At 40.5% G+C, this 27464-nt stretch overlaps 1 protein-coding gene across 2 annotated transcripts in view; it reads right to left on the bottom strand.

Moving 5' to 3' along the window:
* The window catches only part of Gmppb (GDP-mannose pyrophosphorylase B), a 50020-nt gene extending 23015 nt beyond the window's left edge, over positions 1-27005 (bottom strand). Inside the window, exons 1-2 of one of the 2 annotated variants that reach the window (XM_067137896.2) lie at positions 26719-27005; positions 25898-26632 (exon numbers count right to left, since the gene is read on the bottom strand). In XM_067137896.2, the coding sequence (XP_066993997.2) occupies positions 25898-26606 (709 nt within the window). In that variant the 5' untranslated portion in view covers positions 26607-26632; positions 26719-27005. The remainder of the gene's footprint in view (positions 1-25897; positions 26633-26718) is intronic. The other variant, XM_067137895.2, reaches the window with a different exon arrangement.
* Positions 27006-27464: the final 459 nt, after the last annotated feature.

Below are 27464 nucleotides of genomic sequence, written 5' to 3'. Positions count from 1 at the left end.
TTGCATAGCACAACACAATGAATACATGCTGTTCTTCTATAAACATCACTTGTTAAACATATGATAACTTTTGTACTACTACAGATACTGCGCTATTTTAAAGCTAACACATTGGACACACTACCAATACTACAGATGCTGAACTAAACTATTGCTGTGAAGCAATGGTTATCGCTACCATATTGCATTAAATCATCTTAGCCGGTCATGAAGCAATATATCTCTTGACAAATGAGTCACCCGGCCGTGCTATCGCTTTCCGTGCATGTTCCCCTGACACTTGGAACGAGCCAAAAAAAAAAAATAAAAGACCCTGTAGAAGGAATATACAAACATTTTTAAAATTTAGTGCAATAATACTTTTACATATTTTATCAACATTACATACATACATACATTATCATTATAGACTGTTATGCCTTTCAGCGTCCAGTCTGCAAGCCTCTGTGAATTTACTAAACGTCGCCACAATCCTCGATTTGCAACTAGTGTTGTGGCCTCATTTAATTCTATTCCTCTTATCTTCAAATCGTTAGAAACCGAGTCTAACCATCGTCGTCTCGGTCTACCTCTACTTCTCTTACCCTCCATAGCAGAGTCCATTATTCTCCTAGGTAACCTACTCTCCTCCATTCGCCTCACATGACCCCACCACCAAAGCCAGTATATGCGTACAGCTTCATCCATCGAGTTCATTCCTAAATTAGCCTTTATCTCCTCATTCCGAGTTCCCTCCTGCCTTGTTCCCACCTGTCTGTACCAGCAATCATTCTTGCTACTTCCATGTCTGCTACTTCTAACTTATGAATAAGATATCCTGAGTCCACCCAGCTTTCGCTCCCGTAAAGCAAAGTTGGTCTGAAAACAGACCGATGTAAAGATAGTTTCATCTGGGAGCTCACTTCCTTCTTACAGAATACTGCTGATCGCAACAGCGAGCTCACTGCATTAGCTTTACGACACCTTGATTCAATCTCACTTACTATATTACCATCCTGGGAGAATACACAACCAAAATACTTGAAATTATTAACCTGTTCTAGTTTTGTATCACCAATCTGACATTCAATTCTGTTGAATTTCTTACCTACTGACATCAATTTAGTTTTCGAGAGGCTAATTTTCATACCATACTCATTGCACCTATTTTCAAGTTCCAAGATATTAGACTGCAGGCTTTGGGCACAATCTGCCATTAAGACCAAGTCGTCAGCATAGGCCGGACTGCTTACTACATTTCCATCTAACTTAATCCCTTCTGCCATTTTATACCTTTCAGCAGGTGATCCATGTAAACTACGAACAGCAAAGGTGAAAGATTAAAGCCTTGTCTAACCTCTGTAAGTACCCTGAACCAAGAAATTCTACCATCAATTCTCACTGAAGCCCAATTGTCAATATAAATGCCTTTGATTGCTTTTAATAATCTACCTTTAATTCCATAGTCCCCCAGTATGGTGAACATCTTTTCCCTCAGTACCCTGTCATATGCTTTCTCTAGATCTACGAAACATAAACACAACTGCCTATTCCTCTCGTAGCATTTTTCAATTACCTGGCGCATACTGAAAAATCTGATCCTGACAGCCTCTCTGTGGTCTGAAACCACACTGGTTTTCATCCAACTTCCTCTCAACGACTGATCGCACCCTCCCTTCCAAGATGCCAGTGAATACTTTGCCTGGTATACTAATCAATGAGATACCTCGATAGTTGTTGCAATCCTTCCTGTTCCCTTGCTTATAGACAGGTGCAATTACTGCTTTTGTCCAATCTGAAGGTACCTTACCAATACTCCACGCTAATTTTACTACTCTATGAAGCCATTTCATCCCTGCCTTCCCACTATACTTCACCATTTCAGGTCTAGTTTCATCTATTCCTGCTGCCTTATGACAATGGAGTTTATTTACCATCCTTTCCACTTCCTCAAGCATAATTTCACCAACATCATTTTCCTCCTCCCCATGAGCTTGGCTGTTTGCAACACCACCATGATGATTTCCTTTTACATTGAGAAGATGTTCAAAATATTCCCTCCACCTCTCCAGTGATTCCCTGGGATCTATTATGAGTTCACCTGAATTACTCAAAACACTGTTCATTTCCGTTTTCCCTCCCTTCTTAAGATTCTTTATTACTGTCCAGAAAGGTTTCCCTGCTGCTTGACCTAGCCTTTCCAGGTTATTACCAAAATCTTCCCATGACTTCTTTTTGGATTCAACAACTATTTGTTTCGCTGTGTTTCTTTCATCTACGTACCAATCCCTGTCTGCCTCGGCCCTTGTTTGGAGCCATTTCTGATAAGCCTTCTTTTTACGTTTACAAGCCGCTCTCACTTCATCATTCCACCAAGATGTTTGCCTTTTCCCATCTTTACACACAGTTGTTCCTAGGCATTCCCTTGCTGTTTCCACTACAGCATCCCTGTATGCCACACATTCACTTTCAATATCCTAAACCTGCTTACTGTCTACTGTTCAAAACTTCTCACTAATCATATCAATGTACTTCTGTCTAATTTCCTCGTCCTGGAGATTTCTACCCTTATTCGTTTGCAGACAGATTTCACTTTCTCTACCCTAGGCCTAGAGATACTTAGTTCACTACAGATCAGATAGTGGTCTATATCATCGAAAAATCCACGGAAAACTCGTATATTCCTAACAGATTTTCTGAATTTGAAGTCTGTTAAGATATAGTCTATTATGAATCTGGTACCCCTAGCCTCCCATGTGTAGCGGTGAATAGCCTTATGCTTGAAGAATGTATTCGTAACAGTTAAACCCATACTAGCACAGAAGTCCAGCAAACGCTTCCCATTCCCATTAGCTTCCATATCTACCCCACATTTACCAATCACCCTTTTGTATCCTTCAGTTCTATTCCCAACTCTCGCATTGAAATCGCCCATTAGCACTATTCTATCCTTGCTGTTGACCCTGACCACGATGTCACTCAATGCTTCATAAAATTGTCAACTTCATCCTCATCTGCACCCTCACATGGTGAATACACGGACACAATTCTTGTCCTAATTCCTTCCACTGGCAAATCTACCCACCTCATTCGCTCATTTACGTCCCTAACAGAAACTATGTTCCGGCAATGGTATTCCTGATAAAGAGCCCTACCCCAGACTTTGTCCTTCCCTTTCTAACACCCGTCAAGTACACTTTATAATCTCCTATCTCTTCCTCGTTATCTCCCCTTACCCGAATATCACTTACTCCTAGCACATCCAGATGCATCCTCTTTGCTGACTCAGCCAGTTCTACTTTCTTTCTTCCATAAGCCCCATTGATATTGATAGCTCCCCATCGAATTCCATTTCGTTCGCCAAGTTGTTTCCAAGGAGTCCCTCACCTGTCAAATGGGAGTGGGACTCCGTTACTCCCATAGGTCTGAGGCTTGCTTAAAATGTTCTGAGCTTGGTAAATTCATGAAGCCGGATGCTACCCTACTTGCACATAGTCCAAGTGAGGATCTCTCCTCTAACGGGTTACGGACCACCGGTGAATTGTATAGTCCTAGCCACCTGAGCACAAGGAGGGCCACGACTCAGAATATGTCCGAGATGCCCACTCCCATTCCATAGCAACTGGTATATCCCGACTCTCAGGACCACTTACTAGGCCACTCAGCCTTTGCCCATGGTTCACGAACTAGGACGTGACTACAGTAACCCACGAACATGAACCATATTTAATTAAATATTTCACATATTTATTACATAATATGGAACAAGAATATACCAACAAAATGCAAGAGAGTCATATATGAAATCTATATCATACCAATCCTGACCTATGGTTGCGAAACATGGACCATGAGAAATAAAGATATTAGTAGAATCCAGGCAGCAGAAATGAAATATGTCCGTAGCATGATTGGTAAAACGCGGAGGGACAAAGTCCGTAATGAGGAAATCCGCAAGCAGGCTCAAGTTGTAAGACTGCAGGACAGAATAACAGTGCAATGACTGAGATGGTATGGACATATGCGACGCATGGGAGATTACCAAAAAAAAAGAAAAATGTATGATCTAAAACTTCAGGACAAAAGACCAAGAGGGCGACCAAGGCTCAGGTACGTTATAAGAACTCTTGTCATTAAAATTTGAAAATTGAGTACTGTGCAATTCAACTGTTGATGTAGTCAGGTAAGATTTATATATACAGCAAGATATGGTTTAATTTTAGAGCAGTTGGTGGTGACACCTCTCTTGTCTATGCACGTTATATGGTTGTTATTGTTGTTGCTGTGGAGGTTGTGTATCGATATGTTTGGAGATTTGTTGTGTCACACAACATACCAATACAAAGTATATCAGCCATAGAACATTCTCGATATTCACCTAATACAACTTAATCAACACAAGAACTACAAGAGGATTGAAGAATGAATGCAACGCAACATGAACTCAAATTTTAATAGACGTTTTTAAAATATACCATGTTTTAATGTGTTTAACGTGCTATATTTTTTAGTGTCTTATGATGTGGCATATATATTTTAATGTGTTTATGCACTCATGTCCATGCTCAATCAATAGGTTTTAGTTTATTATAACCAACATCACTTTTAATCAGTGATATTTTAACGCAACATACTGCAATATATTTTACTTCCATTTTTCATTAGACATCCGGATGCTCTAACGTAACATCTTTGTAATTTTGTCTAATGACTGTAAATTTGTGTGCTAGATGATGATGGCCAAGATAGGCCGAAACCGGTACTAGTGCAATAATTCATTCACAATAAATGTATTGATCGGTGGAACATTTTTCATGTCTATTACATTACCCTCTTCAAAGCAATGTTAAACAGATGGGTGGAGAGTACATCACCCTGTCGTAATCTTTGGTTAACTTCAAAAGCTTCAGATAAAGTACCCTCAACCTTTACTTTACATACTGTTGTCGCTATAGTCATTTGAACCAATCTTATAAGTTTGTTAGGTATTCCTGCCTCTTTCATTGCCTTCCATAACTGATCCCTTCTGATACTATCATATGCCTGTTTAAAATCTATAAACAGCTGATGAACATCAATGTTATACTCATAACATTTTTCAAGTATCTGTCTGATAGTAAAAATCTGGTCCATAGTAGATCTGTTAATTCTGAAGCCGCACTGGTAATCTCCTAGATATTCTTCAACGTGTGGTCTCAGCCTTCCAGCTATGATTTTTGCTAAGATTTTATAAGCAATACAGAGCAATGCTATTCCTCTATAATTCCCAGTCTGCTTTATCATGTTTCTTATGTATAGGGCAGAGTATTGCTATATTCCATTGTTCTGGCATTTTCTCCTTTTGCCATAGCTCTACCATAATTTCATGCAACCACCTTGTTAGATTCTCTCCTCCATATTTTATCATTTCTGCAGTAATGTTGTCTTCTCCTGGCGCCTTATTGCTTTTAAGAGCATTGATTCCATCTTTAACTTCTTGCAATGTAGGTTCCTTGATTGATTTCAGGTCAACCTCTTCTCTACTTTGTTCCTGCCCGCTCTCTTCTGTCTGCACCTCTTCGTCCTCACCTTCAAATCCTGACTCCTTATTCAGCAGTTCACTAAAATATTCCACCCATCTGTCTAATATCTGATCTTTACCTCCAATCAGATTTCCTTCCTTATCTTTACAGAAAACTGTTCTGGGTTGAAATCCTTTCTTTATATCTTTTACCCTTATATAAAACTGTCTAGTTTCCTGAGTAGTCTTTGTCTCTTCTAATTCTTCAATCCACTGTTTCTCAAATTCTCTCCTTTTCTTCCTACATTCCTTATCTGCTTCCTTTCTCTTCTCTCTGTATTCTTCTACAGTAGTTTGTGTTCTTCTCTGTAACATTCTCCTTCTTGCCTCATTCCTTTCTTCAATCTTCTTCCTACAATCTTCATCAAACCAGTGTGGAATCCTTGATTGTTTCTTTCTGCCCAAAACAGTTTCGGCCGTTTACACGTGATAAAAATCATTCTTGGATTTGTATTGAAAGTACTTGTATTAAATAAAACTAGTATGTTTTTATTGTTTACCCACCAATTCAATACATAAAGTCTTAAAAATTAGGACTTTGTCCTTATCAAATTGTCAACATAACAAGTTATTAAATTAGATGGTACATGTTTTGCCTCTCATTGTAACCATCATCAGCCATTGTCTCATCTTAAGAATAAATCAGGTACCTGATTGGAATTGACTTATGAAATACTGTTGATTTATAAATATGTTTTGTGAAATGGTTGAGAGGTCATTATACAATGATTAAAATATAAGATGTAGTATATTATTAGATTAACAATAATTGTAGCAATAGCTGAGTCAAAAAACATAACAATAACAAGATGGCCCAATGACGTCTACAACAAACTTTAATAATGGCTAACGACATCCAGTATTCAAACTAGTACTATCTCAAAAAGAACCACGCCATATGTGAATTCTTCAATTTTATACGTACAAAACGCAAAATCATTACATATTAATTCCTTGAACCAAGGACTATTACCAAATGAAATTTTAATGTTCAACATTGTTCAAGTGTTTAACAACATGCTATTTGATAATTGGAATGTGCTTTCCGATTTTTTAACCATAGTGTAACAACTTTTAATATTAAGAATCAACCAACTTACGCCATAATTTCTCAAATAATTGTTATGCTTTTCGTATCAGCTATTGCTACAATTATTGTTAATCTAATAATATACTAGGCCTACATCTTATATTTTAATTGTTGTATAATGACCTCTCATCCATTACACAAAACATAGTTATAAATCAACAGTATTTCATAAGTCAATTCCAATCAGGTACCTGATTTATTCTTAAGGTGAAACTATGGCTCATGATGCCTACAATGAGAGGCGAAACATGTACTATCTAATTTAATAACTTGTTATGTTGACAATTTGGTAAGGACAAAGTCCTAATTTTTAAGATGTATTGAATAGGTGGGTAAACAATAAAAACGTACTAGTTTTATTTAATCACTTGAGTTTGCCGTAAACTCTTGTTTGGTGCTCACTATATATAGTTCCATTTTCTTTTGGTCATTACTATTTTTGAAATATCTTATGACTTCACAACTATGGAAACTATCCCATTTTCATCTATACTAATATATAAAGAGGTAAAGCTTGTTTGTATGTAATAGCTAACCTCAGGAGCTATTTGACCGATTCTAATTTTCTTTTTCACTAATAGAAAGATACATTATACCTGAGTGCTATAGGCTATATTTTATTTTCAAAACAATTTGAGGGGGAGCGGGGGGTGGGGGGGGGGTGACGTGGGGAGATAAAAAAATACTAGGCTAATATAGGCGAAATACCGAATTTGTCGTACAAGGACGAGACAAAGCTCATTTTAAGCCCCTTGACGCAAAGAACAAAACTTGGTTAGCCCTATAAGCCCAAAAACCATGTTTTAAGGCCCTAAAACCAACCATTATTGTGATATTGGCAGTGCACTACCCCTGCTCTAGGAATCGGATAAAGAAATGAACAGCAGTAACCATGGCAACATCAGCTCCAGTATGCTTACAGCAGCAAGATTATCTACAATAATTCACAAAAACCTAACATGTTGCAAAGCCATTAAAATTGGCATTTGTAATCTCCTTTAAAATTAAAAAAAATAATTTTTTTTCAGAAAATCCAATTAAGGGGCGAGGGCGGGAGGGTGAAAATATGTAAGGAAGGAGTTGAATTCTTTATATGAGGATACATATATCTCAGAAACTTAAGATGTTACAGACGTTAAAACTGGTACATGGAAACTCTTTTAAAAACAAACTAACACAGTTCTTTTGAAAAATCTACTTAAGAGGGTGAAATAATAAAAAAAGCGGATGATTTTATAAAATGAGTAGGTATCTTCTTCTACCGCCATTCCCACCCCTGTGAGGTCGTGGGTGCGAACTGTGTCACACATGTGGTTTTGACCCTGTTTTACGGCTGGATGCCCTTTCTGACGCCAACCCCGTGTGTAGGGATGTAATTATACGTGTTCCTGTTGTGGCTGGTTATGTGGTGTGTTGAGTGAATATGAAGAGGAGAGTGTTGGGACAAACACAAACAACCTGTCCCTGAGCCAGATGAATTAATCACACGTGATTAAAATCCCCGACCCAGCCTGGAACCATGTGAACAGAAGGCCTCAACGCTGACCACTCAGCCAAGGAGTGGGGCAGGTTTTAAAATGAGTATATCTACAGTATATCTCATAAACTTAACATGTTACAGATGTGAAAATTGGTATTTGTAATCCCCTTTAAAAAAGAAACACGTACTTTTTGTTTTCGGTAAATCAAGCTAACCTGGAGATCGAAGATAGTGAAGAAGTAGTTGAATTCTCTTTATGAGGATACTTAGATCTCAAAAACTAAGATGTTACAGACGTGAAAATTGGTACTTGGAATCTCCTTTAGAAATGAAGAAACCTTTTCTTTTCAACTTAAAAGAGGACACATGTAGAGTTTCATGTCGCATGTTCCAGATTTAGCTCTGCCAGTAGCCTGGTCATCTTAGCCCCAAAAGATGAAGATGATGATGATGCTTGTTGTTTTAAGGGGCCTAACATCGAAGGTCATCAGCCCCTAATGGAACGAGATGGATGACATGATATATGAAGTTAAAATTTTAAAACGTATCCACTGACTAGAGTTAACAAAATGATGAAAAATGAGTATGAGATTAAAACAATCAGTGGATCTAATTCACAATGCCTTATTTTCTAATAAAATCAGAGAAAATACAGGAGACAAAGGCATAAGATATTGCCTGATAGTACAGATATATATACATAATTTACGATAGACGTTAAAATAACACATTAAAATACGCAACACAAACTAAAATGAAGTCCATAGGATAAAAGTGCAATTGACACAAATACACTAGCACAAAGGAAATCATTACACACGATAAAACAGACCACTATCCCTCATAAAGCGGATGACGAGGTCTGATGACTGCTCGTCATCTCGCAAGATAAAGGAGATGGTATATGGGAGTTTTAGACTACGGCGCAGATCGACCAGGTCCACGCACTCCGTAAGGATGTGTACCGCGGTAAAATGATCGCTGCAAGTACACACAGGATGGGGTTCTCCTTTCAATAAATGGGAGTGCGTCAGGATACCGTGGCTGATCCGAAGACAACATAATACCACTGCTTCCCTCGAAGAAGCCCGAAGGGAAGTCCTCCGTACCTTCGTTGTACCTTTTATCGCTCTCAGCTTATTTCAAAGAGGAGTGGCCTGCCACTCCATCTCCCAATGGGACATAACCAGATGTCTCAGCTGAGAGCGAATATCACTTGCTGGAACCTTCAAAGGCAACGGGGGCAGTGTAACTGCCTCCTTGGCAGCCTTATCTGCTAACTCGTTTCCCTCTATACCCATGAAGCTTGGGAGACACAGAAACGTGATTCTGGCGCCGACATCCAAACACTCGGCCAGCAGGTCCTGGATCCGCTGCACCAGGGGGTGCCGAGGGAAACAGGTATCAATAGACTGTAGCAAACTCAAGGAGTCAGTACATACAAGAAAGTGTCGGCACTCATTGGACAAGGCGTACCGCAGAGCTTCACAGATAGCATACAGCTTTGCTGTGTACACACTACAGGTTCCCGGAAGAGCAACTAGAAACCTATCAGTGTCGACAACGAACGCACAGCCCACTTTAGTGTCTGTTCTCGAGCCATGCGTGTAAACGACGACTAAGCCTGGATACTGGCCAACAACGGACAAAAAGAGCCTGCAATATATCGAAGGGTCCGTGTTTTCCTTCGGGCCAGTGTGCAGATCTAGGATTATTTCAGGCCGTTGAACTACCCACAGAGGTACCCTACTTGGTTGTCTGACAAGGCAAGGAACCGAAGGTACGTGAAAAAGTCTGTGACTGCTATCCAAGCGTATTCCAACCGGCAGTGTTGCTCGAGGACAAGCAGCGTACAGCAAACGGTTGCCATTGTTGAATATGCAAGGGTAGCTTGGATGAAGTGGCATCTGTCGAAAATTTGCAGCATACAAAAAAAAGCACTTGCTGGCGCCTCAGGTGTAAAGGTGGCACACCAGACTCAGCGAGCAGGCTAGCTATGGAGCTTGTACGAAAAGCTCCCATCGCCAACCTAACCCCACTGTGGTGGATGCTGTTCAGCTTCGCAAGCACGCTTGGTCTTGCTGAGCCATATACTGCACTGCCGTAGTCTAGCCATAATAAAATATGTGCCCTATAGAATCGTGGGAGACCGTGCATACAGCACCCCAATTAGTGCTGCTAAGAAACTTCATGATATTCAGCTTCTCAGTGCATTGCACTTTTAACTGCCACACGTGTGGCTTCCACGACAATTTGCTATCAAAAAGGAGTCCAAGAAGTCGGTAAGTGTCAACAGCGGCAAGAACGACATTTCCTAAGTATAGCTCAGGTTGTGGGTGAAGAGTATGGAGCCGACAAAAGTGGACAACAGAGGACCTTGCGGTGCAAAAGGCCCACTGTTCCACTCTCCTAATAGCTTGCTGTAATTGTCGCTCTGAGACTGCCATATTACGCGAGCTATAGTGCAGAGCAAAATCGTCCAAATATAGCAACGGTATTACTGCTGAACCAGCAGCAGCAACAATACCGTTTATGGCAATCGCAAACAGAGTGACACTAAGGACCGAATCCCTGTGGAACCCCGTTTTCCTGAACGTGATATTGCGAATATGTCCAATAAATCAATCAATCAATACTGATCTGCATTTAGGGCAGTCGCCCAGGTGGCAGATTCCCTATTTGTTGCTTTCCTAACTTTTTCCTAAATGATTTCAAAGAAATTGGAAATTTATTGAACATCTCCCTTGGTAAGTTATTCCAATCCCTAACTCCCCTTCCAATAAATGAATATTTGCCCCAGTTTGTCCTCTTGAATTCCAACTTTATCTTCATATTGTGATCTTTCCTACTACAAAGGCCATTCAAACTTATTCGTCTACTAATGTCATTCCACGCCATTTCTCCGCTGACAGCTCGGAACATACCACTTAATGGAAATTCTAAGTTCCCATGGAGGGAATTAGATATTTTTCCACCAATAGAGCATATAAAAAATTAGATGTTGGCTTTTCCGGCGTTTGCTCTATTAACCAGCGTTTCGTCTTAGGTCTGACACTAGACTTGTCAGAGTGGGATGTGTCTGGGATGGGTCTTTAGTATATCCCCAGAAATCTGATCAATTCCAGCCGCTTTTCTAGTTTTCAACTTTTGTATCTTATTGAAAATGTCATTGTTATCATATGTAAATTTTATTACTTCTTTGGCCTTAGTCTCCTCCTCCATCTCGACATTATCCTTGTAACCAACAATCTTTACATACTGCTGACTGAATACTTCTGCCTTTTGAAGATCCTCACATACACACTCCCCTTGTTCATTAATTATTCCTGGAATGTCCTTCTTGGAACCTGTTGCTGCCTTAAAATACCTATACATACCCTTCCATTTTTCACTAAAATTCATATGACTGCCAATTATGCTTGCCATCATGTTATCCTTAGATGCCTTCTTTGCTAGATTCAATTTTCTAGTAAGTTCCTTCAATTTCTCCTTACTTCCACAGCCATTTCTAACTCTATTTCTTTCCAGTCTGCACCTCCTTCTTAGTCTCTTTATTTCTCTATTATAATAAGGTGGGTCTTTACCATTCCTTACCACCCTTAATGGTACAAACCTGTTTTCGCATTCCTCAACAATTTCTTTAAGCCCATCCCAGAGTCTGTTTACATTTTTATTTACCGTTTTCCACCGATCATAGTTACTTTTTAGAAACTGCCTCATGCCTGCTTTATCAGCCATATGGTACTGCCTAACAGCCCTACTTTTAAGACCTTCCTTTCTATCACATTTATTTTTAACTACCACAAAAACAGCTTCACTAATACCATCTATTACTTCAGTTTCCCTATAGAGCTCATCTGGTTTTATTAGCACGACATCCAGGATATTTTTCCTCTGGTTGGTTCCATCACTTTCTGAATCAGCTGTCCTTCCCATATTAACTTATTTGCCATTTGTTGGTCATGCTTCCTGTCGTTCGCATTTCCTTCCCAATTGACATCTGGCAAATCCAGATCTCCCGCTACAATCACATTTCTTTCCATGTCGTTTCCCACATAGCTGACTATCCTATCAAATAATTCCGAATCCGCGTCAGTGCTACCCTTTCCTGATCTGTAGACTCCAAATATATCAAGTTGCCTATTATCTTTAGAAATGAGCCTTACACCTAGAATTTCATGTGTCTCATCTTTAACTTTTTCGTAGCTTACAAATTCTTCTTTCACCAGAATGAACACTCCCTCTCCCACCCTCCCTACTCAGACACGGAATAGACGGAGGGACAAAAAATTTGCAATAAATACTGGCATGTGACCTCAGAATCTCCAATGATGCAGGACTGAAAGGATACCATATCGCCAAGTGGTGTCATAGGCCTTTTCTAAGTCAAAGAAAACAGCTACCAAATGCTGTTTGCGGAGAAATACAATCTGGATAGAGCTCTCCAGGCGTACCGAGTGGTCAGTGGTCGAGCAAGCGGCTCGAAAACCACATTGGTACTCTGACAAGATTCCTTGTTTCTCCATACACTACACAAGTTGGCAATTTACCATCCTCTCAAATAGCTTACACAGGCAGTTTGCAAGACAAATCGGTCTGTAACATCCTGCATACTTACGATCTTTGTCAGGCTTGAGGACAGGAATGATGATGCCCTCTCACCACTGAGACGGAAACTTACCCTCTATCCAGATTCGGTTGAACACATGAAGAATATAGTAGACTATCTTTTTTTTTTTGCTAGTTGCTTTACGTCGCACCAACACAGATAGGTCTTATGGCGACGATGGGACAGGGAAGGGCTAGGAGTTGGAAGGAAGCGGCCGTGGCCTTACTTAAGGTACAGCCCCAGCATTTGCCTGGTGTGAAAATGGGAAACCACGGAAAACCATTTTCAGGGCTGCTGACAGTGGGGTTCGAACCTACCATCTCCTGAATACTGGATACTGGCCGCACTTAAGCGACTGCAGCTATCGAGCTCGGTAGTAGTAGACTATCCTCACTAAGGTGTTTCAACATGTGGTTATGGATATTGTCTGGTCCAGGAGATGTGTCCCTACAAAGCGCTAAGGAACTACGGAGTTCCCACTCCGTAAAGGGCACGTTATAGTCCTCTGAAGCTTGAGTGGCAAAACTAAGTTGATGACGTTCTACCTCCCGCTTCAGAGCAAGGAAATCACGATGGTAATTCCCGGAGCCAGATACATCCGCGAAAAGACTAGCTAGATGGTTAGCAATCGAGAGTGGTTCGGTGATGACACTGCCTGCAATGGAAATTCCCGGTACAGAAGATGATTCTTGGATACCCGAAATACGTCGAAAGTTTAGTCCACACTTGAGATGACGGAGTATGTGATGTCATAGACGACACATATCTCTCCCACGAAGCTTTCTTATTTTGTCGAATAAGAACTCGTGCCTTGGCCAATAGTTTCTTAAATGTTACCAAGTTGGCCACAGTAGGCTGTCTATGGTAACATTTATGAGCGCAATGGCGTTCTTTGATAGCTGCTGCTATTTCTTCGCTCCACCAAGGAACAAGTTTTCGGCAAGGAGGCCCCTAGGAGGACGGAATGGACTCCTCAGCAACAGCAGCAAGAATAACTTGGGTGATGTAAGTTATTTCCTCGCCGATGATCTGCCTGATATCGTCTTTAAAGACAGCTAGTGATGTGTACTTTGACCAATCACCATGTTTAAGAATCCATCGAGGAGGAGCCTCGATGGACTTTTGTTTCAACAAAGTAAGGATGATGGGAAAATGGTCACTGTCACAGAGATCATCGTGTGTATTCCGCCGAAACAGTGGAACCAACGTTCGGCTGCACAGACTAACGTTTATGCAAGAATATGTGCCGTAACGTACACTGAAGTGAGTTGGTTCCCCTGTGTTCAAAATACATAAATCTAGCTCTGCTACTAGTCTTTCCAATTCTCGTCCCCGGGGGCAAGGCGTCTGAGAGCCCCAGATGGGGTGGTGGGCGTTTAAATCACCTAATAAGAGGAAGGGAGGTGGAAGCTGATCTATAAGATCAGTGACATCATTTATGTTAAGAGCCTGGCCTGGTGGAAAATAAACGTTACACACTGTTGCTATGACAGGCAGCAGTACCTGCACCACAATTGCTTCCAGTGGGGTCCTGAGAGGAACCTCTTCGCTATGAGTATCAGAACGGACAAAAATACCCATGCCATCAGACGCCCGGTGGGCATAATATCGTTCTGTCGAGTATAGTCTGAAATTTCTCAAGACCATATGATGACCAGGTCTGAAGTTTGTCTCCTGAATACAGACTATACTCGCTGCGTACTCACTAATGAGCTGACGTAGCTCAGCAAGATGCCTGTCATAACCGTTACAATTCCGCTGTAACAGTCCCATAGTGTGGACTATAAAAGGACTGTCAGGTTATGAGCGACAAGATGCTCGTAAGCCTAAACACTATCAACATCTACATCCGTAGATGTAGATGACAGCGCGACCTCCATCCCGTCATCAACCGACGGTGGTGATGACACCCAGAACTTCGACACTTTTCGGGGGCGGGAAGTTCCCCTACAAGGAGAGCGCGCACGTTTTGGAGCAGGAGTACCTGCTGGCGCAGACGCATACCCTCCAGATGGAGGACATGATTTCTCTTTTGCAGGGGAAGTGCGAGAGCTCTTCTTCGCCGCCTTCTTTTCTCGTTTAGACGGGCTGGGAGTTGGTTTCCCAGCGCTGGTCGGCGATGCCGCCTCCGTCAGCTGGGGCATGGCTTTCACCGACCTCTTAGGGGGCAGGGAGAGACTTAGCCTTCCCCACTTGCTGTGTTGGCTTTGAACTGCCAGGGAGCAAAGACTTCTGGTTGGTCGAAGGTGGGGTGGTCCCCCCCTTCGAGCTTTTACTCTTTGCGACGTTGCTCTGAGGAGCAACAGTCGCTTTGGGCTCAGCGATCGTTACGGGTAACGATGTCGTGAAGGACGAACCTGGGAGACTCTGAGCTATCATGCTATAGTCAAGCGTACAGGCAGGTGTGTTCGTGGAATTAAAGTTACGGTGCGCTTCCTGGTAGGAAAGACCATCCAGGGTCTTGATCTCCTGGATGTTCTTCTCACTCAGGTACGTCGGACAGTTCCAATCCCGAAGAGAATGAAAACCAGAGCAGTTAGTGCACTTGTACGGAGTTATACACTCCTCCGTGCCGTGAGCTACTCGTCCACATGTACCACATACAGACAGATTCGAACGACGAGATACTATATGTCCGAATCGCTGGCATTGATAGCATCGCATAGGAGGCGGGATGTACGGCCTCACATCGCAACGGTAAGTTGTTACCTTGACTTTCTCTGGTAACACTGACAACTTGAAAGAGACAATGAAGGCACCAGTGGCAACATCTTCACCGTTGACCTTGCACGTAATGCGCCGGACGTGTGTCATGACACGGTTCTTCATGTCATCCATCAACTCGTCGTCAATGTTCAAAATAAGGTTGCGGTGAAAGATGACTCCGCGAACCAGATTCAAGGATTTGTGCTCCTCACTTTGACGGGGATTTCACCAAAGTGGTTGTACTTAAGCAACTGATCGGCTTGCAGTACAGTGTGAGTCTTCAAAAGTAAACTACTGTTGCACATTTTCTTAAGATCCTCAAGTTTGGCGTAGACGCCTTCAATGTGCCTACTAAAAAGGATCGATTTCACCAGCTTAAAATCATGCCCATCGGTTCTGGTAGCAACCAGAAACCTAGGGAAACTGGATCCCATCCCTTCACGCTGCGCATGTTCCCAGGGAGCTGAACCTCTCACGGAAGCAAAAGTTAAAGACTTCAATGGGGGACCATCTTGGGATGGGCGACTTTGTTTCGAAGCCATGCCCGAAACCATCCTCCCTGAATGCCACCCACTACGATCAGGAGTCTCTGTAGCCGAACCAAGCTGCCAAGGCAATACCCACCTGGTCACAGCAGGTAATGCCCGGGGTCCGATGTTGGATGATGCCTAATACGGGATGACTTAGGCAATGAGCACTAGGACTCCCTTCCTCCAGTCACCCGCAATAGCATGTACCCCATAGCGTATAGAGAGCACTCAATATACAGAAAAAAAATTAAAAAATATTTAATAATACTATGTCCTTCTGGCATTCGGCTGTGCGGGGACTTGTGTTGCCAGGCGGATACTACTGCCCGGGTACATGGCGCTCCCAACCGCAAGATTCCTGGGTGGTCAATTGCGGGCTTTTGGGCGCAACCGCACATGTAAGAGGCCCATCTCCAAGCAGCACGCACATCAAAACTTTGGAATGGTCTACAATTATCCCTCAAAAACACAATAAAAAAAATAAAGAAGGGACCATGGCCACATGACCCTTTTAGTCGCCTTCTACGACAGGCAGGGATTACCTGTGAATATATTCAACCCCTCGCATCCACAGGAGGTCCAACACATTGTACCAAACCGCAATCCATGTCCGCACGTAGGTCACCCCTTTCAGTCGCCTCTTACGACAGGCAGGGGATACCGCGGGTGTATTCTACATGTGTTGCAAGTGACTAATCTCATGTTTTAATCCGTATTGAAATCTGTTGATATACAATAATAAAGTTTTATTATGAATCCACCTGTTCAATACATTATAATGTTGTCACATTTAAAATAACTTCATTAGTTAAAAAGTTATATATGGGACATGTTTCGCTCCCTTATAGAGCATCATCAGCCAAATCTGAATCTCGAATAATTGTTATTTACGTAAATAATGACTTAAGAACTATTAGAACATTTTTGACAAACTTAAAACTTACTCTATTGGAATATCATAAAATATAAAATCTTGTATACATGGCTTAATTACATGTGCTTAATAGGAAGATACATTAAAATTATGGAAGAGAGAGTACTAAAATATTAAATAAAATAAAAATATATATATCATGTCCAAAATCTTAGGAAGACGTGAAAATCAATCTTAGGAGCTAAATTTGAGGATTTTGTTGGCAATGAGATCTGGTAAAAAAGTTATTTATCCCTTGTGGATAAGAGTCTATGAAGATTCAAATTTATCGTCAATTTGATGATTGAACTTGTAACAGGATAAATGTTGGTCTTCAAGAAATTTAAATGCTTGTTGTCCTACGACCTCGGCGAATGCTGTTGAAAAAATATGTTCTTATAGATGTCAATGACCGTCCGTTGAACTAATGGATTTGATAAGGTTGATTGAAAGGGACGTAAATCAACGTTCGTATTTAAAAGCTGCTGCTTGGTTTATCTTGTTGAATGTCCCTCCAATTGCTGTTTGACAGCATTCGGCGAGGTCATATGACAACAAGCATTTACATTTTTTGAAGACCAACATTTATCCTGTTACAAGTTCAATCATCAAATTGACGATAAATTTGAATCTTCATAGACTCTTATCCACAAGGGATAAATAACTTTTTTACCAGATCTCATTGCCAAGAATATCCTCAAATTTAGCTCCTAAGATTGATTTTCACGTCTTTCTAAGATTATGGACATGATATATATATTTTTATTTTATTTAATATTTTAGTACTCTCTCTTCCATAATTTTAATGTATCTTCCTATTAAGCACATGTAATTAAGCCATGTATACAAGATTTTATATTTTATGATATTCCAATAGAGTAAGTTTTAAGTTTGTCAAAAATGTTCTAATAGTTCTTAAATCATTATTTACGTACATAACAATTATTCGAGATTCAGATTTGGCTGATGATGCTCTATAAGGGAGCGAAACATGTCCCATATATAACTTTTTAACTAATGAAGTTATTTTAAATGTGACAACATTATAATGTATTGAACAGGTGGATTCATAATAAAACTTTATTATTGTATATTCTACATGTGTGTTGCCCACCCGCAGGGGGTTAGCCCCAAAAGGTAATGCCACAAAAATGGTTTCTGGGGTAAATGAAATGCAATTTTTCGGTGAGTTTTTATACTTTAGGGATTTTCAGATAATATCTTAGTGCAGTACCGAGGAACAATTATTTTTTACCAACTTACCAAATTCTTGTGAGTGAAGCCGTATGTAACAGCTAGTACTAAATACTTTGATTACTTGCTTGCATGATTGATTCACTTAACAGTGAGAGGAATAATAAGCCATACATAAATATATATAGGGAGAAACAAGAATAGGACAAACACAATGACAGGTCAGAGTGGGAAGAAGGAGCACAGAAAGAGCAGACAAGGACAAACATGAAAACACAAAAGAACAATGACAATCTCCACATCTTCACAAATTTCCATTTTCAAAGAGATAGGCTCTCTCTTCACCAATCCCAGTTCTCCTACATTCATCTCTTCTCAGCCCCCAATAAGCTCCTTTCTGTTTCCCAGCATCATCAGCGGGATGGGCATCAACACTCACCAAGAGCCCATCTTGTCAGATCTTCAGTCTTGACGCAAGAAATGTATAATATGGAGAAAGATGCATAAGTACAGGAAAAGGGAAGAAATATGTCAAAGGTAACACAAGTAGTAAAAGATTAGGAACATGGGACAAACACAAATGGAGAAATGAATCCCAAGAGGATAGTGTCAGTATTGAAATGGAACAAACAAACAAGTGTCAAATAAAGTTAGATCGGGAAGGAAAGAGAGAGATAAAGAATACAATTATAGGACAAACACAATGACAGATCAGTAGTCGAAAAGAGAGCAGAGAAAGAGGAGACAAGGACAAACAAAAACACAAAAGGACACGGAAAATCTCCACATCTTCACAAACTGCCAATCTAGTTGTTCTTCCAGGTTGAAACATGTTATTTTTGGTTCCTTCTGTACAGTGTGCCGATATTTCAATATATTGCAGTATTCTTTTTCAAGGTAAAAAAAAAAAAAAAAAAAACAAAACAATGAAATGGCGTATGACTTCTAGTGTCGGAAGCGTCTAAGGACAAGTTTGGCTCGCCAGATGCAGGTCTTTTGATTTGATGCCTGTAGGCGACCCACGCATCGTGATGAGGATGAAATGATGATGAAGACAACACATACACCCAGCCCCAGCGCCAGCGGAATTAACCAATTATGGTTAAAATTCCCTACCCTGCTGGGAATCAAACCTGGGACCCCTGTGGCCAAAGGCCAACACGCTAACCATTTAGCCATGGAGCCGGACTTTGTCAAGGTGACTGAAATAAACTACTAGTTGATTTAGCTGCCTGGAGGGACAGATTACCTCAGATCGAGTAGGGGTATTTCAGTCGCCTTGACAAAGGGTATTGCAATGTATTTGGAACGTCTGAAAACTGTACCATGGTACAGAAAACAACATGGGTCAACCTGGAAGAAGAACTAAATAACTCCAGACTGTGGAAGCTTCACATCTAAGAAACTGTCTATTTATTTGAAGATGGCAGTAATGATATTATCACGTTGGGATCCATTTCTCCTTTTGTGGTTGTCCTGTGTTCCTAATCTTATACCACTTGTATTATGTTTATCTCATGTTTATTCCTTTTTCCTGTATTTATGTGGCTTTCTACTTACCCTACAATTCCTGTGTCAAGACTGAAGACTGCAGTTTTGAAGATCCACATCTGTCCTTGTCCTTGCCTACTCTTTATGTGCTCCCTCTTCAAACACTGACCTGTCATTGTGTTCGTCCTATTATGTTCCTTTTCTTGTTCTTTCTTTTTTGGCAATTGGCTTTATGTCACACCAACACAGATAGGTCTTATGGCGACAATGGGATAGGGAAGGCCTAGGAGTGGGAAGGAAGCAACCGTGGCCTTAATTAAGGTACAGCCCCAGCATTTGCCTGGTGTAAAAATGGGAAACCACGGAAAACCATCGAACCCACTTTCTCCTGGATGCACACTCACAGCTGCGCGCCCCTAACCGCACGGCCAATTCGCCCGGTCTTTTCTTGTTTCTCTCTCTCTGTCTCTAATATGTGTGTGTACACATATTTTATGCAACCTGCTGCTTTTACTACAATTCTAAAATACATTGGTCCCTTTCCCTAAACCGGGGTAATAAAACAAGAGTTGTGGTTATGGTTTAGAAAACAGCAGGAATCGTGAGCACCACTATTAATTCATTACGAGTACTCCAAATGAATCAGATACGAAGAACATGTACCTTAGAACAGGAGGTGCACACACAGACCAGGAACACACATTGTACAGCCTTAGAACTACCCGCTGCCTTTCTAGCCTCATAATAGCTCACTTGACAGGGATGCGGTCGGAGATCTGTAAGTGAACAGCAGCCAGTTGCCTGGGATGTGACACGGTTGTATACTTAACAGTTTCCACAGTCTGATGTTTTTATTTGGCCATGAAAAGGGCCGTCGGTATGGTGGCATCTGGTATGAAACTGGTTTGGAAAAAACGCATATAGCATTCTCCTGTCAGAGGTCCCTCAAAAAGTGGGGACCAATAAGGTGATTACCCACGATGCCACACCATTATGTTCAAGCCCACTGTACCTAAAAAGCTGCCTGTCATACCAAATAGGGATTATCAACACTCCAGTAATGCATATTAGGGTGTAGAGCTACGCTTCGTCCGTAAATAAAGATAACCGCTTAAAAGGTAGAATCAGAGTCCATTGACAGAACGCCACCCACACTTCGAAATCATGACCATGGAGCTCTTGGTCTAAGTGCAGATGGTACGGATGAAATCCACATAACAGATGCCCAGCTGATGTTAGTTTCCTGTGCAAAGGCCCATGTGCTAGTATGAGGGTTATGCCAGATATCACCTAATATTACCTTTTCACTGTAATCAGATGTCATGGGATAATCTCAAACAGGCCATGTCCTTCCCAGGGACGCAGTAACTGCAGACATCTTTCCACACTCCAAAATGTCATGCCTGTCTGTTGTCATCTATCTAGTGTTCTTGATACAGGCATGGTGCCTGGTATGCATTCGCTCAAACTTCTCCATAGATGAGTAACATATCCACATACTCATCGCTGGAAAACATCACGAGGCAGTGTTGTGTCTTGCCTCGAAGGAGAGGAGTTCGCACAGCCACATACACACCTGTCATCGTATGTTGTTATCATTCCAATGGGGCACACTTTGTCCTAACTGTGGTCTATGAAACTTGGAATATGTACGACGTGGCCAACCAGTAACATTTGAAGGAACTGTTAACAGTTAGTGTTATTATGAATGTTGTTGTTTGAGTCATCAGGCCATAGACTGGTTTGATGCAGCTCTCCATGCCACCCTATCCTGTGCTAACCTTTTCATTTCTACGTAACTATTGCATCCTACATCTGCTCTAATCTGCTTGTCATATTCATATCTTGGTCCACCCCTACCATTCTTACCACCTACACTTCCTTTAAAAACCAACTGAACAAGTCCTCGGTGTCTTAAAATGTGTCCTATCATTCTATCTCCTCCTCTCGTCAAATTTAGCCAAATCGATCTCCTCTCACCAATTCAATTCAGTATCTCTTCATTTGTGATTCGATCTATCCATCTCACCTTCAGCATTCTTCTGTAACACCACATTTCAAAAGCTTCTATTCTCTTTCTTTCTGAGCTAGTTATCGTCCATGTTTCACATCCATACAATGCCACGCTCCACACGAAAGTCTTCAAAAACATCTTTCTAATTCCTATATCAATGTCTGAAGTGAGCAAATTTCTTTTCTTAAGAAAGCTCTTCCTTGCTTGTGCTAGTCTGCATCTTATGTCCTCCTTACTTCTGCCATCGTTAGTTATTTTACTACCCAAGTAACAATATTCATCCACTTCCTTTAAGACTTCATTTCCTAATCTAATATTTCCTGCATCCCCTGCCTTCGTTCGACTGCACTCCATTACTTTTGTTTTCGACTTATTTATTTTCATCTTGTACTCCTTACCCAAGACCGTCATATCATCATAATTCATGTGGAAGTTGTCGTCGTCACCATCATCATCATCATCATCATCATTTATTTTTATTATGACTAAATGAGCTTTAAAAAGTCCCTAACATCTATGCGCAGACCAAGATTCCATTGTGTTTACTGAGTTCTATGTTGTATGTTAAATCTTTTCTTTACCTCCTCATAAATACATAAACAGGAAAAGGGAAGAAACATAAGGCAAAGATAATACAGATGGTAAAAGATTAGGAACACAGAACAAACACAAAAGGAGATGTTGATCTGTCACCTGAAAAACTATGCATCAACATATTCACTGGTTTATAGGGACTGGTTGGGTAGCAGTGGTCTTGGCAGGTCAAGGTCTTAATGGGCTATTGCAGTTCTTCAGCAACTCATAAAAGAAAAACCTTCTAATTAATGACCTTTTAACAATGATCTTTGCTAGACTTTAATCACAATGGTGACTTGCTTTCTGAGGGACAAAATAACAAGACTAATAACCCCTTACAACATTTACAGAAGGAGAAAGTGCTCCACCCTCTTGAAGAATAAAACTATGTTGCCAGCAAAAGAAAGAGATGGGCCACAATAGGCAAGAAAATGGAAAGACTCCCTAGACACTGTATTTGGAAGAAAACAAGAGTTGAGATAACAAAGGGGAGCCTGGCACAAGTTGAAGCAATAGCAGAGTCTGATATGGCATGATTGCTGTATGTCTCAAAAGCTGTGGGTGCCTGTGAGGTTACCCCACAACTTTAATAAGAACATTCGTTTAAATTCCATGTAAATTATTTCAGTCATCAACCTTCAAGCATTAATTCCTGTTTTTTCTTAAAACATTTACATTCCAGAGTATGTACTGATAGAACATCTAAATCTTACAGACAACAACAGACAAGAATAGAGGTACAACGCTTTCCTACACTGTTCCTAACCAATTATAAATGCAAGCTGTTATACAGTTTCCTTGTCTATGCAGTATGTTCTCATCCCACCATTTCTTACAGTCTGATCGGCAGTCACTCTAACTGGCAGTATATATACTACAGTGAAACTCGGTTAAGAAGTTCCCGCATAAGAAATTTTCCCGCCTAAGAAGTGTGATATTCTTGGTCCCTTGATTGGCTGCATTAAGATATATGTATATTTATCCCGCTTAAAGTGTTCTGTTGTAAATATATTTCCCAGTTAAACAGTTCAAATTTTAGAGCTCCTTGAGATAGAAAACGTCAGCTCAAAGCTGCTCATGGTTAGAACCCTCCAGTCCCCGTGCAAGTTGAACCCTGTGTTAGACCATTTGCGCCTGTCATGGAGCCTCTCCGGGCTTGCCAAGGCCATATGACGTCACGCTATGACAACACCAACATCAGATGCTCACTTTCACTTGTGGAATCGAATCGAACCCATCAGTCGTAATTTTCGTCATTTCCGCTCCACCATTTACATCAAGCGGAATCGAATCGAATGGAATTCTACGCGGGAAACACAAAGCACACAATGGATGGTTTGATAAAACATTAATGCAGTAAGTTGCGTACCGCGACAGGGTGAAGTCATTAATCGAGGTGGCATCAACATTAATTAAAAACCGAAAAATGTATTTGTCCACAACAAAGCAGCTTCTTATGCATTACCGTACTGTTTGTTAGGAATACATGAACGACAATCGTACGGAATGCCACTGACAGAATTGTTCACGGTAAATACTGTACATTCCAAGCCATGTCAATTATTGTACTGACATACCGTACTGTATATGGACTCCAACATGATAATATGATTCTGAAATAAGGTCAACCATAATTGCGAAATAAAGTACCGTATAGGCCTAATCTACCACAAAATTGAATATTCTAACCTGTTTGATTTTTCATTCCCTTGCTTATTTCCTTCCAGACATTCTCTCTTACGTTGTTGTTGCAATAATGCTTACGGGTCTTGTCGTAGAGAAAATGACGTTTTGGAACTAAACTGATAAGATTTTCCGTGTCCATTATTAGTCAGGGGAATAAACTATTACGAAACAAAGAAACATCCTGACTCCATGCAGGAAACAGCCGACTTGCCAGCTGATACATATGCTGCCAAACAGCTGGCCACCGAGCTCGATAGCTGCAGTCGCTTAAGTGCGGCCAGTATCCAGTATTCGGGAGAGAGTAGGTTCGAACCCCACTGTCGGCAGCCCTGAAAATGGTTTTCCGTGGTTTCCCATTTTCACACCAGGCAAATGCTGGGGCTGTACCTTGATTAAGGCCACGGCCGCTTCCATCCCACTTCTAGCCCTTTCCTCTCCCATCATCGCCGTAAGACCTATCAGTGTCGATGTGACGTAAAACAACTAGCAAAAAACAGCTGGCCAAAAGATCCCAATTGTCTACGAAGTGGAACAAATGTTGATAACCAGCTGGGTGTTGGTGAGAGGGGGTCTGCACCTGATACACGCACTCAGAGGCATTGCGATACCACGTGTTGGCATAAAATTGAAAGTTATTTTTATTTTTACCTTTATACGAGCTAAACATTGTATTATCGTGTCACTCGTAATTATTACATCACATTATTAAAACGTAACACAAGGATGAGGAGACATGAAAGAAAATTCTCGCGGGGAAAGAAACTATTTACGTTTAGATGTGCTAATGTTGCTACTGCGCCTTTATCACTCGCACGTAATACCCCAAAACTTTCCCATGCACTCATTTCTGCAACTTCGAACCTGCTTTTCTTTTCTTCATTACCTTTAGCATGAAGAGGATTAAAGCAGGAAAATAAACACAATATCGGCTTGTCCATGCGGTACTTCCGAAACAGCCAGAAACTACGTCCGTGGCCGTGACAAAGAGTAGGAATGCAGGGGCGATATAGGCCTATGCATAAGTTCTAAGAATCTCTAAGAATAAGTTGCCGATGTCCCGTCTGCTGTCATTAACTTGAAGCAGATGTCGGGGGGTGTGAAAAACTGAGGCGGTTTATGGAAGGTTCAGTCAGTGTGCCTCAGAACGCATGGAAGGCAATGTGGGAAATGGAGAGGTTTATAGTTCTCTCTCTCTCTCTCTCTTTTTTTTGTTGTTTTTTTTGCAAGTTGCTTTATGTTGCACCGACACAGATAGGTCTTACGGCAATGATGGGACAGGAAAGGGCTAGGAATGGGAAGGAAGCGGCCATGGCCTTATTTAAGGTACAGCCCCAACATTTGCCTTGTGTAAAAATGGGAAACCATGGAAAACCATCTTCAGGGCTGCCGACAGTGGGGTTCGAACCCACTATCTCCCGAATACTGAATACTGGCTCCACTTAAGCGACTGCAGCTAACCAGCTCGGTGGTTTATAGTTCAAGAAAGCAGTAAAAACCTAAAAACAGTCAACCCTGGACAATTTCTTTTCCAAGTAGGAGCCTAGACTTTTGTGTTCGGAAATGTATTTAATGTCTAATGCAGTATGTAATTTACATAATCTACGGTCACCATCTACCGTTTTAATGTTCTTAGTATTTCTTTTATCTCTTGTGCAAGGTTTTATATAATATGTTCCCTTCTCTTATCAAGAATTTTTATGATACAATATGTTCAATCAGAGTATTTTACTTTATCTCTAAAAATACATGTCATGATAATCTAATACTGTATTTATATTGTGGCTTTCTTTTAGCAGCTCTTATATATCAGCCTATTTCGGTATTGTTCACAAACAAGGAAATCTGTTGGCTGTGTGTTTCACATGTATGTCAAAGTACAGAATAAGTTTTTGGGCATTACCCCTTTTAAGAAGTTTCCTGCTTAAGAAGCTTTTTTTTTTTTTTTTTTTGTGGTCCCTTGAAAAACTTCTTAACAGAGTTTCACTGTATTAATTTTACAAATCATAGATAGAATGCAAATGAGAGATTATTTTAAAAATAATTAATTTCAACAGTTTAAATGGAAATACCTGTTAAAAAATCACGAGGCTGCCCAACATCCATCCAAAATCCTTGAAGTTCCATCGCATACAGCTGTCCTTCATGAGCCATGAAGGGAAAAACTTCCTTCTCAATACTAGTAGGACGTAACTGAATTCTTTTTAGTACAGATGGATTCAAGATGTACATCCCTGCATTAATCTTATTAGAGACAAATTCTTGTGGTTTTTCTATAAAACTATCAATACGTCCCTGTTCTCCATAAACCACAACTCCATACTTCGATGGTTCTTCAACTTTTGTTACAACTATAGTACCCTCTTTTCCATGATTACGATGAAATGCTGCCAAATCTTTAAATGGAAAGTCACAAATTATATCAGAGTTCAAAACAAAGAATGGTTCATTACTTGCACCAAGAATATCCTTAGCAAGAGCAAGTGGGCCTGCTGTTCCTAAGGGTTCTGTTTCGTGAGAAAATACCAAACTCACACCTAATTTTTTAGCTTCTTCACTTAGTTCTTGTTCCATTTGTTCAGCACGATATGAAACAGCTAGTACTACCTGCGTCACCCCAGCCTCGACCAGAGCTTCCATTTGATGAAGAAGCATTGGCTTATTGGCAAACTCAACAAGTGGTTTTGGACGACTGAGAGTGAGGGGCCGCAAACGAGTGCCATAACCACCCACCAGTATAAGAGCCCTCATTTCACCAATTTTCGAGTCTTTGCCACACATTATTGCGATGAGTTAATGTAGGTAATCTGGAAGAAAAGAAGAAAAAAGTAGATTAATAACCTAAAAGATCGTTTGATAGTTACACGTATTCCATTAGCCGTTACACTTTTACATTATCTGCAGTCATTAGAACTTCCCTTTTCATACTCACTGAGGAGAACACACGTCAAAACAAGCGGAAGAACTTATCTTACGAATGACACGCCACGTATTCATTGGAAGAACGTCTCTGACGTTGGTAATTTTTATTAAAATGCCATGTGTCTTATGTAAATATTGATATCATTTTAAGCAACTTATGGGATTCTTATTTACCACCACTCGGCTAACAAACATGGTTAGTGATACCAAACAAGTAAACATAATGCATATATACAATACAACGCCCCCTTCGCGCCAAGGAATATAACATACAACGAAATTGAATTAACATAAGGTTATAATTCGTAAAGCTCCGCTCCATACAACTCATACAGACATGGTTCGATAAGTTTATTCAGAGGTCAACATTATAATAAATAAATTCCACAAAGTACGAAAAGTACTTTCACACCCACTGATTAAAATTGTTACTTTCACATGATTGACGATTAAGTCAAAATATAATCCTTACAAATTCAATGACATAATGGATCTTAAGACAGCAGGAAAGAAATACGGTATTTAATATAATATGGAACACAAATCAAATCAAAAATCAAAATCTCTTTATTTACAAATGAGGTGTCTACCTCGGTGGCACATGGTACACTAAAATACATTATTGTCAAGCACTAAATTTTAAATTAACAAGAGAAGAATTTTTTTTCTAGAATACAATAATACCGGTATACAATTTAATGCTAACGATTTTTTTCT

The sequence above is a fragment of the Anabrus simplex genome, chromosome 1 (assembly GCF_040414725.1).
Source record: "Anabrus simplex isolate iqAnaSimp1 chromosome 1, ASM4041472v1, whole genome shotgun sequence".
NCBI lineage: Eukaryota > Metazoa > Arthropoda > Insecta > Orthoptera > Tettigoniidae > Anabrus > Anabrus simplex.
The sequence above is the reverse complement of the archived record's forward strand: the minus strand, read 5'-3'. Positions and strand labels throughout refer to the sequence as shown.